The 19,736-nt window shown below is 42.3% G+C and overlaps 1 protein-coding gene across 1 annotated transcript in view; it reads right to left on the reverse strand.

The window, feature by feature from the left end:
- The window catches only part of nectin1b (nectin cell adhesion molecule 1b), a 76,958-nt gene that overhangs the window by 16,539 nt on the left and 40,683 nt on the right, over positions 1-19,736 (reverse strand). Inside the window, exons 2-5 of the mRNA XM_010770228.1 lie at positions 13,301-13,672; positions 10,986-11,285; positions 10,241-10,358; positions 5,539-5,690 (exon numbers count right to left, since the gene is read on the reverse strand). Of these exons, the coding sequence (XP_010768530.1) occupies positions 5,539-5,690; positions 10,241-10,358; positions 10,986-11,285; positions 13,301-13,672 (942 nt within the window). The remainder of the gene's footprint in view (positions 1-5,538; positions 5,691-10,240; positions 10,359-10,985; positions 11,286-13,300; positions 13,673-19,736) is intronic.

Here is a 19,736-nt window from a genome sequence, read left to right on the forward strand (position 1 = left end):
CACGTACAACACTTGTTAATAACAATGTCACCTACTTCCCCACCCCCACAGATTTCAGTTCTACTTAGACTAAACCCGGGGGTTTAAACTGGGGCTCAGTGGGTGTGGCCCTTTGGTTTACTATGTGAAAAAAATCTCCGGAAGTTCTGAACCGGATTTTAACAGTAACTGTGATATCAGTAATCTATTTACACAGTCAAAATAAGTAGATACCAACTACTACCGGATGTGTTTTGGTATCGAAACCCTTAGTGCCCGACATGTGACAAGAGAGTCCGCACCAGAACCTGGTTTTCTGTAGTACAGACGTCACCGCCAAGATGGCCCCACGTGCCCCACCGTCGACGGCTGGAGTCTTTTTTACGAACGGTGGGTCGACCGGTGGGGGTAAACCCGTCGAAACAAAACTTTTTTCCAACACCGACGTAGCCTGTACATACTCTCTTTTATAGATTTACAGGCTACACGTTCACTTACGTCCGTGTTCTGCTGCTCGGAACGTGTGGGGGAGAGGGGGACCGCGCATCGCACCCTTTCATACTACTAACCGTCCGCCTAAAGTAAACTTGCCTCCTGCGTCGCGTTTAATCTTCGTAAAGCCTCATGTTATCTGTGCTTCCGTCACCATCACCGCGCAACCTGCGCCCCATGCGGCATGGGTGGTGAATTAAACTTCTGTACTTAAGAAAAAAAATTATCAGGGTGGTGGTGGTGGGGATTTTAGTAACGGTCACAATAGTCAACGTTCACACACAAACAACATAAGTTATCGCTTTTGTATTACTCCGTCTGAAAGTGTCATGTACAATGATTATTTTTCGGCCATCGGAGGTTCGTAAAATACGTAGACTAACTTCGCAGCACACAACTCCACCCGTCTTGGCAGCAACATCCCCACTCGGTCCACAAGGCCCCCAGGTCGTGACCACCCGCCTACCGTGTTGGTCCGTAGGACATTATAAAACAGGGCCGCAAGGGGGTGTCGTAGACTGCTGATACAGCGGCGGTAACTCGCACTGATAGCGGCACCGTCGTTTCTCGGCCTAGCCAGCGACTGGTCGTAGTTACATTCAACGCGACGCTGTCTCTGTGGTCTCCAGGGGGTTTTCGGGGGGGTTCCACTCTCTTCAAGTTACTCGCGCTCACAGAGGCTCCCTCTGGCCTCCCTCCCCCCACGGGAACTCCACCTTTCACAAAGAATATGTACATAAACACTTGAACCTGAACACACACATGCACGTGTGCAATATGTTGTGTAATGTGTTTTGGGCCCATAAAATACGATTACAACCGGATTGTACGGTTCTGAATGCATAATAAGTTAGTTATGATGTAGTTAAAACAATATTGGATGATAGTCATTATTTTTTTGTGTTTTGGACTGAAATAAATCACGGGTCAAAATTGACCCGCGAACACCATGAACGGTAACAGCTTTCGAACACAACACAAGGGTTAAAACAATGACAATATTATAGGCATTATTTTCTTGCTTTGACAGCAGCCTGTCCATACTGCATGATCTGCTTGGCCTCTCTTTATGCTTGCACATAACCTGAAAGCGCTTATGTGTGTGAGATTGTTAAACAGGCCTTTCTGCAGGCCATTATAAGCTATTTTAAAGGCAAGGCCACTGTGGGTGAGTCATAGCTGGAGGAGTGTTGATGGCTCGAAAACGCGGATGACATCCCAACATGCTGTGGCTTTAGATGTTACGTATCTGCCATTACTATTTCAGCCCGCGCTGGCCCAGGGGAGATGTGATTACAGGGCTCTGCAATAAGCCTGCAATCTGTAGTGGAAAAGTACAAGGGCTGAGGGTAAATAATTGATGGAGATCCACTGTTTGAAGGATTGAGTGACTGGCTGGCGTCCTGCAGGGAGAAATAAAAGAGACAAATCAAGAGAAATAGATGACTTAAATTGCAGCCTTTTGAGTACTCTTTCATATTTCCAATTTCCTAACATTAAACATACTTTTTGTTTTGCTTTACATTTCCTAACGGAGCCTTATACATCCTTTGCCATCCTCTTTTGTGTCACCCCCCCTTCCTATGGCTCCGATGCTCATATCCTCTATTTTCATTCCTTCCTCTCTTTCCCGTGCTCAGCTCAGGTGATATAAGGTATAGTGACAGCTATTGAAACCTGAGGGATTAACTGAAGCTATTTTAGATCCTGGGCTAGCACCATAGTAAGTCACACACATAACACCAGGCAACCAGGTGCTATAAGGTAGAGAGACAGAGCTATTTCATTTTTAGGTGGGGGGCGTATGTCTATTTTCAAGCCACAGGTCTTCCAGGCAGGGATAACAAGGTTGCGGCACATGCACAGCATGTAGTCCCTGGCACAGAAAAAGGATAGAGGTGAACATAAGCTCATATTTCCCACCCACACATGTGAAGAGAGAGCATAGTGTGACACAGCTACTGTCAAGCTATTTTCACTCTCAGGAAGCTGGAGAACATGAAGTCAACACCCAGAAAAGGCTTGCTGGAGCACATCCTCTCTGCAGACACATATTGTCGAGTTATTTTTTCACTAGGCGAAGCTCTTCTCTAGGTGTGCATTTGCATGACAGTATATAAAGTGCCATCTTGCCATCAGAACTAAAAGGAAATGGGTTTTCTTTACTCTTGTTTTTATGTACACTTGCTGAAATAGTTTTTATCTGAGTTTGAGTACACTTTACTGTTAATAAAGGTAGTTTCAAGCAGAATTAGCAGCTTAACCTGCCCCATAGCCCCCACCGGCTCAGGCTTAATATTTATCTGTAGATACCCCCAAAGCTTTTTCCCTATTTGAAAGAAGACCTTAACCTAAAGTATTCTTTAATGTTTGAATAAAGGTTAATTCGTTTTTCTGTTTTGCACCTCCTCCTATTAATATCTTTGTACATCCGAAACTAAACTGTTTTATTGTAGAGATCACTTCATATCGCATTGACACCATATCCCAACGTGCATTGCGGCTAAACAATCCAATTACCGAGCTTAAACCATAGCTGAGGATCTTGGGTAATCAGTTCAGTGGCTGTGTATCTGTTTTCAGTTATTTTATTTTGAAATTCAGTTCCTGACGGACGCCAAAAAAGCCAGAGATTATAGAATTAAACAAATAAATAAAAACAAGGCTAATTGTGTGTTATTGTTGAGTAAATAACAGTGTTATTTAGAAAATAATAACAAATTAGAAAGAAAAAAAGATTACAAAAATACAGATTTCAGTATTTTGAGGCTCTGAGCCCCATTTCTTTTCCTCGCGGACGGCAAAAGAAGTCCGACATTATACAATTTAAAATAAAAACAATAATCGTGGCTTGATATTGAGTAAGAACCATAGACTGTATATATAAAGAACATGTTTTTATGAACCACACAGCTTCCGGTCTTCCAAGACCCGACCGGACAAAAAGACGTGTTGCAGGCACGAAACACACTTCCAATAGAAATACATTGCTTTTAAAATCGTTCTGTGTGACACGAAAAAAAGGGGAAAATCGTGTTGGTGAACACGAATCAATAGATTAAACACGAGTGAGACTGGGTTGTCTATCGCTACAATTCCCGCCTCCAACCTTGCAACTATGCAACACATGTACCGTTACCAGTAAAGGAGGCAGGCAAAATAACCCAACATGAGGCACATAGAACAGGAGATAGCATCATAGGGAGGGAGGAGAGCTATTGTTAGCTATCATCGTTAGCTATCAAGCTATGGTAGCTACCATTAGCAAAGCCAAAAGACTGCGTCGTTAATCGAAGGAGGATTATGAGTTCTTGAAATGCTCCTGTGATTAGATGCACAATGTGAAGTAACTGCTGTGACCAAGAGTTTAAACAAGATCGACTAAGTTAAGCTATAAGCAAGACAAACATGCAGCAGCAAAGACACACAGGAGACCCTACATATCTAGTAAATCTCAAGATATCAAAGATTTGGTTCTTTTAGCTCAAGAAAAAATGTAAAAACCTTTCGTTGACATAATACTAGGTCTCTAGGTGACATGTAATAACTAAAGGGTTTTAATTACGGTAAACGTGCAGAGTAGCAGGGAGTAAAAGCTAGCTCTCGCTGAGAGCAAAGAGTGTTTTCACAACTTCAAATTCAAGCATTACATTTCCTTTAAGCTGCTCAACACCCTGCAAACCTTTGCTTGGCTTTACATATGTATACATTCAAATGTATATTGATTGTGCTCAAATGATGCACCCACGCGCTATTCACCGCAGTCACTTAGCACAATTAAACACATAAATGAGGAGAATAAACAGAAAGACCACAGGGACAAAGCCAGTGTGGTTTGTTAATTTAAGCAATCAATGAAAAAGCTGAAATAGAAAATTACTTTGGTGCCTTTGTTTTGCCTACTCTAAAGGGATACAGTATCAAAGAGTACAATGTCTTTGGAACACAATTACTCAACACAAGCTGGTGCTGGGTGATTTCCAGACTGTAGATTACTTCCTCACTTTCCTGCTTGATAAGTATGGGGCTATTCATTCTCCTTTGACAACTTCTCACAACGCAGGTAATGGCATCACACTTAACAGAGCTGCTTTCTCCTCCTAGCTTTACCCCTAAGCAGTAGAGAATAACACAGTGAAAAAGAGGAAACAGGAAAAAAAAGGTATCCAATGATACTGTAAGGCACAGCTGTTCACTTCACACCAAGCCCAGCGTTTCCAGAGACACAACATGAGTCAACATGCAAAGCAATGCAAGTTAGAACACCCCCGCTTCCCAGAAAACAAGTAGAACAAAGAGTGAAGGGAAAAAGTCCTTCCAGTCCGACCAGAGCAAAACTGTCACAGTCTCCCAATACCACACACACAGCTGCTAGCAATAGAAAAAGATTCCCACATTAACAGTTCATATAGTGAAATCTGGTATAGCAAGGGCTTTTAGTGCAAAATATGTCTCCTATGGATGAAAACCCAGAGGAACCACTGTGCGTGTGTGCCAGCGATTATGTGGAAGGCAAAGGAACTGAATCAGTTTTGTTCAGCATTTTGTTTTCCCCAGAAGACAGAAGAGACAAAAGAACGAAGGCAGAGCTCCACTACAAAAGAGGCACGGGCTGTTCGGAGAAATGGGAGCGTGATGCGAGCAAACTATGATCAATACAGTACCTTCACCTCAAACCCCCATATTCCTTCATGTTATTTTAGGCGCTGATAATAGACCTGCTTTATATCGCTCCCACACATGCGCCTGGGTGCGTAACAGGGCAGGGTTAGAGGGGGCGGCTGTTGTGTTCTCACAGTGTGTGTGAGTAGCGATGATACACAAACACAGAGGCTTTTTTTTAAGCTCATCTCACCTTCCTCACAGTGCAGTTGGGGGGCCACACAGCCAGGCCAGGTGGGAGTAGCATCGAGAAACCCCAGACTATCATCTTCCATCATGTGTGTGTGAATGTTTGCTTGAATAGGGGGTTTGATGGTTCCCTTTAGCAGGGTACTGTATTGACGCAAGCCATGCCGGAGTTACTTAAGAGACAGAGAACGGAAGCGAGCGCTTGTGTCAACCTACCTGTGATGTTGACGTCCACAATGCCAGTTCGAGTCCCGATGCCGTTGGTTGCGTCGCAGACGTAGGTGCCGGCCAGGTCCGAGGTCACAGGTCCCTTGAAGGACAGGGTGTTGTTCTTGATCTCCACATTACTGGGCAGGGAGCCGTTCAAGCTGTGGGGAGAGAAAGAGGCGGTAATACAGACAATATAAAAAGGCAGAATTAAAGCAGCTAGGCCCTGCTATATATAAAAAAAAAAAAACCCTCCGCTAGGAGCAGCAAAAGCAATTCAAGGCGCATGAAAAATACAGTCTCTAGTGCAAAAACAAACCTGGATGTGTGTGCGAGGGTAAGATAAATACCAGAAATATTTGACAGCACTATATTTCAGCCATCATCCATCAAGTCCAAACTAAATTATGAGGACAGGGAATCCCAGCAGGTCCAAACAGGCAAGACATAGTTGATGCCTGAGGACACAGGCTTTCTTGGCAGGTGGAATACAAAACAGACAGTGGTAGGAGGAAGGGTGGGGGGTGGAGGACGGGGGCTTCTTTGCTCAACTACGGCACCGCTCACATGGCTGGATTGAAGACTCAGGGGGCCTGTCAAGAGAGGCAGCTGATCAAGCGATAAATGTAGAATCTACCAAATGCTGGGCTGTCAATGAGAAGTGGAGCCTGTCTCCCTGCCTGAGGTGTTTGTCTTCATGGTCCACTTTCTCTCCCGCGTTCAGGCTTGCTCATGTCCTTTGATCAGGTCAGCACACTCTGAGGTCAGGGATCACGAGCTAACTAAACCTCCTTCCTATTATCTGGACCCTTTTTGTGGCGCCCGGAGGCTTGAAAAAAGGTATCAAATTGTGCGACAATAAGACGTTTCCTGTTAGCTTCCCCTCGATGAGCTTCATCAGCTGCTGTGAATGGATCTTACTCAAGTGGAGCTACAGACTGTGATAGAATCAGATAGCTGTGACTGTGTGGGGATGCTGGGTGTGGGTGACGCTGTTTTTTTAAGGATTCTGCAAAAGAGGTTACACCCCACACTTTGTATATGTAAAGCTCTATTGATTACAGCCAGAAAAAAAAAATGAAATGTAATATAAGAGAGGAAACTAAATAAGGTCTCATGCTAACAAAGGCCAAACATCAAGCACTTGAGCTGCACTAAACAGGCTTTCAACAAGGCTCTTCAGCGACATGGGGAAAGACACAGTGGCATGGTAATAACATGTCACTTAGAAACGGCCTATCCATATGTGGTTCAATTCTGACTATGGAGCAGATTTTCTATGCAAGTCAGTATGAAAAGCTTGGAGATTTTTTTTTTTTAATATATTATAAGAAATGTCATGTCTTCAGGCATTGCAAGCATATTCATCAGTATTTAAAGTGGTATACATAATAAGAGAGGGTATACAATACTTAAATCGCAAAAAAAGCATATAAAGCATAATGAATGCTGAACTTACAATATAATATGTCAGCCACTTTTTTATACTATATAAATCGTGTCATGTACATATTCATGAATGATTATAGTATGTATACATCATTTGAATTAGCCCTATATGCATTAAAATGTGAATTAGGCTTGCTAAACTGCTTTACAGATATGACCTTCGAATGAAGTGTTACATTTTTCAATGATAAGGTGTCCATAGCTGGGAACAAAAGGGTAATAGAAAGAGCTGTGGTGGAGCTGTTTTTCATTGGCCACCTTGGCGACTTTGTACAAGAGAGTTGCAAACAACCCACAGTACAGTGTGCCACGATTCAATAATCAGTTACCCTGTGAGCCTCTATCGAATGCTGAGTCTTGCAAAGCCCAATTGATTTGTTGCAGAATGGGAAAGGTGGCTAAATGCTATTCACCACAGATTCTGCGGCGACTTGAGAATTTGTACGAAGACATCTGAATGTGTGTGTGTGTGAGTATCAAGGACAGTCCATCCATCATCCCACCATGCTACTACAACCCGCATTGTGTGGAGGTGGCTTTGAACTTCAATACTGAAAATAAAACAGTCTGTGTATGCTTAGATGCCTACAATTAAAATTCTCTTGTTATTCATAGTCTGTTTAATCTAGTTTATAGGTCTCAAAATAAGATTGTTTACATTGGAAACAGAGGCCTGATTACAGGAAATTATAATCTTCATCAAAGAAAACAAGTTAATACTTTCTGGACATGGAACAAACAAACAAGTAGCGATAAAGGACGTCTTTAATCAAACATACATCCGTTTAATCAGCCTAAATGTGTTTGTGTATTCGTGTCGAGCGTGCAGTTTCATTGTCTTTGATGAGACTAAGAAAGCATTAGCAATACTTACTAATTGCTTATGGTAAATAAAAGGGGCAATAAACTTGCCTTAAAGGGATATTAAGTGATCTGTGCGTTTTATCCACAGCCATTGGTGAATCGCACCAACAGTTCCCTTACTGTGGCCTTTAATCGACATGAATAATAGAATCACATTTTTACAATGGAGATAAGTAAGCCAGCTAATTAGAGTGGAGTTAGAAGTAATCACACCGCAAAACGCAGTGATAAGAATAACACTGCTTTCTTATTTATAGAGCCCCATGTGTGTGTGTGTGTGTGTGTGTGTGTGTGTGTGTGTGTGTGTGTGTGTGTGTGTGTGTGTGTGTGTGTGTGTGTGTGTGTGTGTGTGTGTGTGTGTGTGTGTGTGTGTGTGTGTGTGTGTGTGTGTGTGTGAATATGGCTTTTCAGGAAGAACAAAAAAGAAGAAATCCTAGCACACAAGTAATAGAGTTATTTTTGATGATAAAACAACACTACCCCTACTTAGTATTCATTAGACACACTGGAAACTGATGTATGCACTTGAAACAGACTCAATAAATGAGCGTGGTGAGTGAAGAATGCCCTACAAGCAAACATTTCAAAAAAACAAACAATAAAGTTCAAATAGGGTGTGTCCTTTGTTTTGTAGAGTCTCCGTTATTAGTTCTGTGCAGCTCCCAATTAACCCATTTAGAGAAATAGCCCTGGCATTGTTCTATTACAAAAACAAAGAAAATCAAAGATTCTCAGTTTTTCTTTTTCTTCATACAATGCAGGGAAACAAAGCAAGTGTGGAAACAGAAAAACAAATAGCTGCCATATGAACCCAATGAATTACAAAATAGATGAACCTTTAACCTTTATTATTATCTATTCAATAAGATAAATCATATTTACATTTCATTTAGCAGTAAAAATAATGTGGGCCTCCTCACAGATATATTAGTATTTACTAGATTTGGCTACACCTCTCGTGTGTGTGTTTTTGTGGTGTAGTGTGACGCAATCCTGCCAGCCTGCTCCAGATCCTTCCGTCACAGCATTGCGCTGACCTCCACACAGGAGCCCAGGGGAACCTTCACAACAGATTTGGCATCTCATTTTCAGTGCAGCAATGGCCGTCCCCTCCTATCTGTCAGCACAGTGCCCTCGTCTTTCTAGATCACATCTCTTCAGCCTCCTCCTATTCCTTCGCTAGCCTCCCATATCTCCTTAAATCTCCCTTTGCCTCTGATAAAGGGAAAAAATACCCCGAGCAGGTCAAAGCTTCCCTATTCTTTAGCTGCTGTGTGTATCAGTGTGTCTGCCCCGAGAGCTGAATCTATGTATAAGGGGGGAAAAAACTCCCCATGCCTCATTCAAATCCAACAGCGGGCTGTAGAGTAGATACAATGAGGGCACAATGGTCTATTAATCCACATCCACTCAAGTCCAGTGACATATTTCTCAACCCAGCGTTCACAGAGCAATTACACGACAAATTGCTACATTTATCTCTCAATTTTACCATATAAAACATTCATTTTAAACCGTGATACACTCACAATAGTTGCTTTGTATCCCAAAAGCTGCATTAACTTAACATTTCATTTTGCACCCAACAACCAAAACCAATCATGGTGTTTGATCAGGGCCAATGATTGTGTAACAAATCTACATTTTGGATGTATTCCTTCCATGTGTCGGTGCTCATATGTAAACTACATAATTTCTGCGTGACCGACTTTCATGCAATTACTAAAAACAGATCAAACCCGGGGCCTCTGGGAGATTCCCAGAGGCCTTGAAAACATGCATCTCTTCTTGCTCATGTATTCACAGTCAGGCAAAAAGACTGATGTCAGCCCTGCGGAATGCTGGCCTAATCCACGGCTCATACTCCGGTTTTCAGTTTCAGCCCTCTTCTCTGTGTGTCAGGGATAAACCGCTGCCCTCATGAGCACAAATGCATTAACAATTGCACTTTCTTAGCCCTCTACCTGCATGCTGGTCCTCACACTTCAAAGCAAAACCCCAAAAGCGAAGCAAAGCGAGTTCTGCTCCCATTCATCTTCCAGTATCTGTGACCATCAGGCAGATAGGGGTGTGTGTTGCAGACGTAATAGGACCAGTGAGCTCTGCCTCAGGTTGAAAAGCTTATCTTCATTACACATTTTAAAACAAATAAATAAACGGGGAAACATTTCTGGATTGTTTTTATCTTTAGAGATTACTTTGTTGTATGTATATCTATATTTGCCTTGAAACAAATGTCGGAAAAGAGCAGACTACATTCGACTAGGCCATTCTATAAAATTGCCTTTCTAAGCACTCCATATAAACACTTTATTTTATTGTGAGTGAAACAACTCGTAGCAATGCTGTCTTGATTTCTAAGCCTTAAGGGGTTTTGTTAGGGTTTAGCGAGACTCACAGTTTCCACTGGTAGATGGTGACAGGGGGGTTAGCCTCGGCCTTGCAGGTCAGCTGAACATTCGGACGGTTCAGGTACCAGTTTGCATCAAAGCCCTCGATCGTCACCTCGGGTTCATCTGCAAGGAAGGCACACCATAGTCAGGTCAGCACCTTACAACATAATCCCAAAGAACTGTTGCATCATTGCACCACTGTCACAGCAACTTAACTAGTGTTTACACTTTTAAACAATTTCCCCACGCACGAAAAAAAACGTTTTACTTTGCATTGCTGTACTTAGAGGTAAATACTTATAAAAGGACAACATAATATTCTAACCTGTGGTGCATAGGAGAATGACATTTGATATAAAAGTCCTCCAAAATGTCAACACAACAATTGTTCCATTATTTTTCTTAATCATTTTTACATTTTATTTTGTGAATAATTAGGAACAAAAAAGGGGAAATCTTTTTGTAAAACGTATATAAAAAGTATCCCAACATGTTCTTAGTACTGCATACTTAGCAGCACATGTTTATTTGTTTTCTTGACTTGTCTAACTGGAAAAGGGTCTTGTTTACTGTAAACAATGGTGAGCGGTTTACACAGCAGGAAACCAAACACATAATTTCATAAGAACATTAAATCCAGGTGAAGATAACCAACCTGCTCATTTAAACTTAGACTTTTTTTTTTTTTAACTGTAAAAAACAAACCTAAAACATTCTCAATAGGGCAGTTTTAAAAGAGCAGATTCTTACACTGCACGTTGAGCACCACGCTCTCTGTGATCCTTTCACTCCGGTACGTCACGATACACGTCAGCTTCTGTTTGTGGGTCTCGCGGCTCGGCACCACCACGTAGTTGCTCCTCACCGTCACAGTGCCATTTTGGTTGCGAGTCTCCTGGAAAGTGGCTTCACCCTTCAACCTGGTGTCCCATTTGATCACACTTGGGGGCTTCCCATTGGCCGATATACAAGTGGCGACAGTCATCTTGCGCTTCGTGGATCTGGCCACAATCGTGGGGGTTGTCAGGGTCATACGTGTCGTAGGCCGGGCTATCGAGAAGAAAAGGATTAAACAATCAAAATTAATTGAAGTCAAGCTCATTAAACAAATATGTTGTGCTTTTTCCTTCAGTTTCCGTCTCATTAAAGTGTCTAATTTTGTCTACTATCAGCCTTTTGAACTCAGAGTAAAACTAACTAAGGGAATGAGAGATGAAAACAGTGCTGTAAATCAAAACAGCAATGTTTTGCCTCTTGCCTTCTCAAAGCAGAAGCAGTTGTCAAAGCTCTCACAGATGTAGAACCCACTTTCCTAGCGAAATGCACAATCATCCAATTTGAAATCCTTTGTAAGTTGCCAATTAGCAATCTACTCTTGGTACATCAAAAGGCAGGCTTGAGCTTGAACGAATGCACAACTGAAAAGATAAGCCATGAAGAGGCCTCTTTGAACGCTGCCGGTTGGTTATCAACACACAGGTTCCTCACATTCACTGAGCCACGGAAGCCTAAAAAGACCTGGGAGGCTCAGTGACACAAAACGGGGACTCAGAGCTGACAAGAAGCCCCGGCAACAGGGACTACTTAAGCCAAGTGCTTTTTCTTTTACTGGGATTTAATGGAAAACACAGCAACACTTAATTTCTAATTAGATCCCTAATCAAAGTCAGTGTACAACCTTTTCAAAGCTGCCTCTTGCCAAAGTAAACTAAGTCCCAGACGCTCCTCTGTTTCCCACTAGATGAGATTATTCAAGCCCAATGACACACTCTGAAGTGGCCTTATTGATTTCCGTCTCACCTGCCATTTTTATTGACTGCTCTCTTCAGCGGTATCCTATTTTATAAAAGCCACATGAGCCAATCTGGGACTGGTGTTAAATGACACCCCAACAATGAACATGTATACACAACAAGGTCCTCAACGGATAGAGACGTGTTGGGTGGCAATGGTATTAACTGTAAACAACTTGATTTTAGCAGCAGCTCCAGAGCAGCATCTGCTTTTTTGTTTTTCCAAAGAAACTCAACCTACTTTACAACACTGCCTGTGGCGATGTCACACTGAAGAGCAGAGCTGTGAAGGTGTTTTCTTTTTGGCTTTCACTATAAGGGAAGAAGTTAGTTTGACCCTGTGTTATCTGATTCAGAACATTTTTCTTTTTGTGCCTCAAGTCGAAGATAAACCAAATGTAGGTGACAGCTTTTATATCCCTCTGACTTCTTATAAGGAAATAACTCCTTGGCTAGGGTGCACAACCTGTTTTGTCTTCTCTTTTTTGGCTTGAAATGTGATGATATCTGTTTTTCACTTCCCAAATGTGTTTTCCTCATGTGGAAGCTTTACAATTACTAATTGCTGACTAAGGCACATAAAAACCCTGGTTACCAACATTAAAAGGTCGTGGTATTGAATGTGGTTACATTTTAGTTATTTTACTGAAAACAGTGCACCTACAAATTTCGATCATTTTTAAAGATGTTTGGTGGCAAACATTCTAAATTAAGTTAGTCATTGAGACAATTCTCCTACTTTTCAAGCTAAATAACACAAAAAGCACACTAACAAACTATCATCATCAGAAGGCTGAAAAGGGTGGTTTTCTTATCCCCTCTTTTGGAAAAACATGCTATTCACACAGTTTGTAACTTATTTGTTTGATAAGGCGGGCATTTATATTCACCCACAAACGCACATTCAAAAACCTGTGCTGAATGTGCAACTATTGTGTCAATAAAGACAAATACAATCTAGCTCAAGAAGAACTGAGATTAGATTAATAAACTTCAAATCTATGCAGAGGGACTTTTGATATCTTTTGTTAAAACAAAACTTGCCAACTTGCTTCTACGAAATGGGAAGTTGTAGCAAACCATACGAAAGCGTTTAAATCATGGGAACACCACTGGTAGGGTATTGGAATATTAACACGGTCTCTTCTCATGTACAGAGTAAACATGTCCACCCTTGAAGGAGGCATTGTTCTTCTCTAAAATACATTTTCCTGCCAGTTTTGCCTTTCAGGTAACTGCTATTATTGTAACATATTCAACACCATTGCTTACCAAATACAGTGAGATTGACCGTGTTTTCCCTGTTTCCTGCTGGAAACGTGGTGTACTCGCAGATGTAGGCAGCTTCATCAGACAGCTGCAGGCTGGAGAACACGATGGTGGTGTCCTCCAGCGAGGGCGTGCGGTGGCGAACGGCCGCCTGCTTGAAGGTAACGCGCTCCTTAAAGGGCGGCAGGACTGACACGCCGAGGGCCGGGTTGGCTATGGCCACGTTCTGTTTGGTGCCGTTGAGGAGCTTCTGCCAGGTGACTTGAGAGATCTTGACGGGAGGGTTGCTGTTGATGAAGATGCAGCGCAGTTCAACTTGTGATCCCACAAAGCCAGACTTACTGGAGTCCATCTGCACCATCTGCCCGTCGCCAGCTAGAAGTAAAAGAAAGAGACAGAAAAAGACAACGTTTAATTACAATTAACAAGTTTCCAAGACCAAGCAGAGCACTCTAGTCAATAGCAAGTACATGCACTGAAAGTCAAGGAGTCAATTCAGCCTCCTAGGTAGTACATGCACGCACAGTCAAACTCATGGATTGAGCTACACAATCCCCAGTATGCTACAAAAGCAACGTCTGCACCCTTTACATCATTGTAAAGGGTTGGTACATGGAGGTTGCATGTAAAAACTCAGGGGGTTATTAATATAATGGGCACTTCTTTACAACCCTGTCTTTGTCCATGGGGGTACTGTAACTGATGAGATGGAAGGACCGAGCGAGAACCAATGCATCCGTAATGAATGAGTACAAGGGCAGTGAGTTGGAGCCAAGTCATCGTGTGCTGCGACGCCCTGCCACCTACCCCGCAAAATCCTGGCTAGCCCATTGTAATTTTAATTACTTTTTACTCACAAATACTTCAATGAGTGCCTGGAGCTGCTATTAAAGAAACAATGCAAGAGTAAGCACTCAAAACAATGAGAACACACACTTTAGCTACATATAAAAAAAACTAGCAATTATGCCCCTCTCCCCAGCTACCCGAGCCTGTAGGGGGTTTGGTAGAAAAAAGGGTCAATTAGCAAGGATGGACCTTCTTTAATCCCGCGTGTTGTTTAGTCTTTATGCATATCTTGACCTTTAACTAAACTCTAGAGTAAACCTCTGTTTCTCATGCCCCTTGGCTTTTTGTCTTGATGCATTGTGTGTCTACATGCAGGCATTAGCTGTCCCTTTCAATCTGCCTGCCTTTATCTAGTGATTCACTAATTGGCAGAATATAAAATGATGATAATTTTTCTTTGTTATCTGTTAAGCAAATATACTAAACATTTGCTACTTTTAGCCTCTCAAAATTGAGGATCTGTTGTTTTCTATGTTTTTCTTTTAATATTGATTAGTATGACCATTGAAATGAATATTGACAAAAAACATTTGTTGTTCCTTTATTCTGAGTCTGCAGAAAAACACTTCCACTTCCACCTGGCCCATGGTCTTAACTGATAGCAATCTGAACAGATGTGTCATTGGACTGCAGCATCCTGTTGTCTTCCTCACATCTTTTTTACCTCAGCCTCTGATTTATGTTTCTTTCCAGGTGAGGGCTGATGATGTCTCATTCCCAGGTCGGACAACCCTTGGCTAGGCTTTTATTTACAACCAGTCACCACTATAATTATCTCCTATGGATAGACTAGGACCCACAGGAAGAAAGACAGAAATTCTTCCGTTCATCACACTGGACTCATAAAGCCAACAGTGAATAAAGTCATAAACAGGGAGAAACTATGTTGTGGCCTCAAGTGGAGGACTGGGACCTACACACATGGCTCACAAACAGAGAGGCTCTCTAACGCTGAGTAACTGCATCACAATGATGGATAATCGCTGTGTTCAGAGATAAACCTTCCACAGGGGGCTTTAAAATGTGTAAGAATACATGAGAGGGATCCATTTATGTGTACACCCACATAATTCAGTATCAGATGTAGTCTTTCTTCAACTTTACATGAATCTTAAGCAGACAGACGGGGGGCGGCAGCGATTGTAATGAAAATGTTTCCTATAAAAACTATAGGTAGCCATCTGAAGGACACTTGCATGCACAAAAGAGAGGAAATATTTCGTTTCCTATTATTAAGTACAGTTGAACAATGTATTTCTTTCAATCTTTCACAGCAAGGTGCACAACTCTCAAAAGCAGAGCATTACGAGAGAAAGGGCATTTCTACACACAGTTAAAGCCTCAACTCAAGCACAGCCTTCACTGCCTACATCAAATGATATAAAAAAAAAAACCTGACAACCTTTTGAAGTTACTGAGTTCACATCATCTTTCATTTCCTTCGGACCACATCAGCGAGACCCTCTCTATAGAGATTTAAACTTGGGGGGCATTTGACGATGACAGATTGATTTACTAATACAGTTTGACAGGGAGGACTGGCAACCTTGTCATGTGTACCTTGAGGAACACCTGTGTCCTCGTGCACCGCAGGGCAATTCTTCCCTCTATTTTATCACAGCTTAGATTACCAGTCGTGGCAGCTGTACTGTGATATTTGTTGAAATAGCAAACACAATTTACTGTGCGGCGACACTAGTTAAAGTTTAATCTTGAGTTGGATAGAAGTGGGGGTGGGAGGCGGCCGTAAAACCTCATAAATATGTACCTGGCCAGACCTCCCCCACTTGAATGCTCAAACAATAGGGCTGGCTTTGTGAAAAGCTCCAGCCTCTCCCGTTCTCCCTCCCTCTTTCCTTTCCTCTGCCCTTCCTCCTTTGAGTCAGATGCTCCCCACTCAGATTGAACCAAATAAACAGCAGCTCAGGCAAATGGAAACCAGAGGAATAGGCATAATTACACAGCCACAGAGCCTAAATCCCCTCCGTGAAGGACCCCAGGCGCCCACAGGGACCCCTTTCACTCAAGAACCAAGGAGTCCTTGGCTGAGCTCACAGAATAAAGCTGTAATTACAGACTACACCACAGAGCGGCAAAGCCATAGAAGGGCAGAGACACATACATGCAATAAGGTAGATTCTGTGAGGGGCTGTGAGAGCCAGTGATGCAGAAACAGAGAGAAGAGAAGGACAAATAGTCAGATGCAAAACAGCCAGAGAGGAAGGCGGAGCATTAGGGAGATATGTAGGTGTGCTGAGGGTCTGGGGCTGGCGGGTTTTGTCGCTTGTGCTGCTGCTTTGTTCTAACCCTGACAAGAGGGGGGGCAGTCATGCTTTAATACACCTGGGGCTAGACATTGCCTTGAGAGTTGAGAGAAAGAGGAGTCCTATTTCTGGAAGGAAAGGCAATAGGACACACAAACAAACAAAGTATGGCCAAGTGGCTTGATTCACACCAGGTGAGCTGACTTGGATCAAGGGAGACATAAGGGGTTCTATTAAAACAGCTGCTGCAGCGTCTGGCCCTCTGATAGGACGAGGCTCCCATGGCCGAGGCACAGAGCCGTTCACACAACAGTCAACTGTAATAAGATGTGGCAGAAAGGAAATAAAATGTGCTTTGTGTTGTTTGCATATGGCATTGTGGACAATGTCATGCACTAAATAACAGCCTTCAGTCAAATGTGCTGCGTTTGGTGTGTGGACAATGCACCACAAAATATAAACCTGCAATGGAAACTTCACTGCAAAGAGTTGATTAAAAGAGCTAAGGACAGAATAAATCAATCATAGATTGTATTACCCGCAAGGGAAAACAACACAGTAAGTGAATAACAGATTAAATGATTCTGTAAAATATCAAAAATGGATGAGGAACATGACATTGACATTTTATATTTGCTTATCGTGTCTGAAGCAGAGAGAGAAACATATCAAATTAAAGTTTCAACACCGAAAACACTGGATTCATCCATCCCTTTAATTCCATATATTCTTCAGCACAATGTTAAACTGGGGCTTGCTTTACATGTAAAACAATAACATCACTTTAAAGCCCTAAATTGAATACCAGGGTGCCTCCCCTAAAGCCTAGGAAGCTTCTTTCCCATAAAACAACTGCTACTTGGCAGCTCATCCCGTAATGGATATGTAACACTATTGTTCCTTTTTTTTCTTGAGCTGAACTGGCCCGCGACCAACAATATTTCAAAAGACAATGATTGGCTCATTTAGCATTACTCGGGCAAAGCTCATCCAAGAGAAATCCATTTGTGCCCAGTCAAGTAAAGTTCAGAATAATCACCTCTAGCCACTTCAATGTGATAAGGCAAAGATTAAATAGGACTCAATGCATATTTTAGAAGAGGCACTCATTAATGTCGTCTATTTAAAGCTGCAGCGAGCAACTTGGAACACTGTCAGTCCCAAATGGCAGCGAGTCGTCCCCGTTTGAAGTTTGAAAACTTCAAAACCCAGAAAAAAGTGAACTGTGATGTCATTAAACTGGGAAGAAATGGAATATGTTCTGCTTCTGTTCGACCCCAACACGTATATTTAACTCAGGCAAATAGGTCAAATCTATGACATCTCTGTTTGTATAGATGCTACTGCAGCTCCACGTTGTGATTCAAGCTGGAACATCAAGCGTATTTTGGTGTAAACATCTTACCAAATGCATATTTAAAGCCCATCACAACAATACACATCATCCCCTCAAGCTTGATATGCTTTGGTTATCCATTGTTACCTAACTATTGTTACTTACATTGGCTTGGGCCACTTGATAATGACTGTTTAACGTAGTCCTAGTTCCCACGGCGATGGTACAGGCCTCTGTGTTCCCCTATTCATAATCATGACCACACATGGGGGCGTTCAAAGAGGGGAGTCCAAATCTTCTGTCTCATACACACACAACAAACATCTATTAGCTGCTTGTTTATTCCCAGGGAGGAACATTTTTACTCTTTTTTATGTCAGTATTTTAGAGATCAACCAGTGGCAATTTGTTGTCGTTATCAACAGAGTGCTTTTCAAATGCTTTATACAATAAACGATGGTGTTACTATCCAGGATAACTGCTAGCTATCTCCCTCTGATGGAGGTTTTAATACATCCAGATAGGATACTTCATTTAGCAGCAGCAGCCGTGTTCTGTGCTGCTCTTTGTTGAGCGTGGCCATTCAGCTCTCTGAGATGGAGCAGTATGTGGCAGACAATTTGTTATAATCTACACTCAGACACTGTTTGATGGTGCATCAGCTGGGTCTCTTGGGTAAACAATGGTGTACCTGCCAAACCAGCTCTCTTTACCCTCTTCCTCTCGAGCAAACATTTGACTGCAGAGGCAAGCGAAACGGGAACAGATGGTTAGTAGACCTGTTCCTAATTTTCCACTATCTGGTTCAAATTTGAAATAGTCTTTTATACAACACACTCGTTCATTGAGCACAATGTAACATCTGCTGCGCTGTAAATGTTAATGATTATCGGGAATATTATTATGCTAGGCAACTTCCCAATCTGGGGATTGCTCTATGAAAGGCGCTGTTCATTTCATTTTAACTATTCCCATCGGCCGTTTGTTTTGGGGTAGAAGTAGCACAGCAGTCGTGAGTTTTCCACATGGGTTGGAAAATTACAACTGCCAGGTTAGCGGTGCGTAGCATGGGCCAGTCAACTGTGCGCACCAATTCTCACCTAACGCAGATGCATCCATAGTTTTCTGAGGCAGAGCGAGTTTAAGAAGCACAAGCCCACACACGTGAGCCCCTCCAGCAGCTCTAAGGCGTTTCAAATGTCAAGGGGATCCATCAGTTTGCCTACAACGGAGCTTCTCATCTTATATCAGCATAATCATGATTCATCCATGAAAGAAACAAAGGGAAACGACGCACCTCCATTTTGTTATCAGACTATTTCAAAGAAACCAAACAAAGATGGCACAGAGGCTTCTTTTTTTGGTATCAGCTTTCTATCATGTTTTTTATTTAACACATACAGTGTGGGTAACATTGCCTGTGGATTTCCTGTAATTAGAGCTTTTTTATTCTGGTCTATTAGGAAATATGATAGAAGTAATCTGGGATTTTAGTTGTCTTTGACTGCGGCAATGACAAATAAAGCTGGGCCAAAAATTAAAAAAGGATTTGGCCCTAGGAGAGGGTGAGGGAAAGGGAGAGGGAGAGAGTATGGCACGTATCGAGTGTAAACACAGAATCAGAGAGCTCTGACCCTCCTCCCTCCTCCCTCCTTCCTCCTCCTGCAGCTTAACCAAACAAGGCCACCACAGTTTCGGTTCTACGACATAAAATAAACAACACTGACGTTACCTGACCAAATGGCGAGATGACATCACCCCCTGATACCAGATAGCAAGCAACTGTCAGTAAACAAAAGGCCCCGGGTACAAGTTAACAGTGGGGGGGGAGTTCCCCTGTCTGGTAAATGAATAACTGCAAGCCTTGCAGCGAAACTAAAAGGGGGCAAAACAGGGAACAAATCCAGGTACTGCGAACGTCAAAGTGCGGGATCAGAAATGAGACGTTGTGGTGCGAGAGCAATAACAGCTAGATAATAACATGCTTTAT

The sequence above is a fragment of the Notothenia coriiceps genome, unplaced genomic scaffold (genome assembly GCF_000735185.1).
Source record: "Notothenia coriiceps isolate Sejong01 unplaced genomic scaffold, NC01 NC01_scaffold00008607, whole genome shotgun sequence".
Lineage (NCBI taxonomy): Eukaryota > Metazoa > Chordata > Actinopteri > Perciformes > Nototheniidae > Notothenia > Notothenia coriiceps.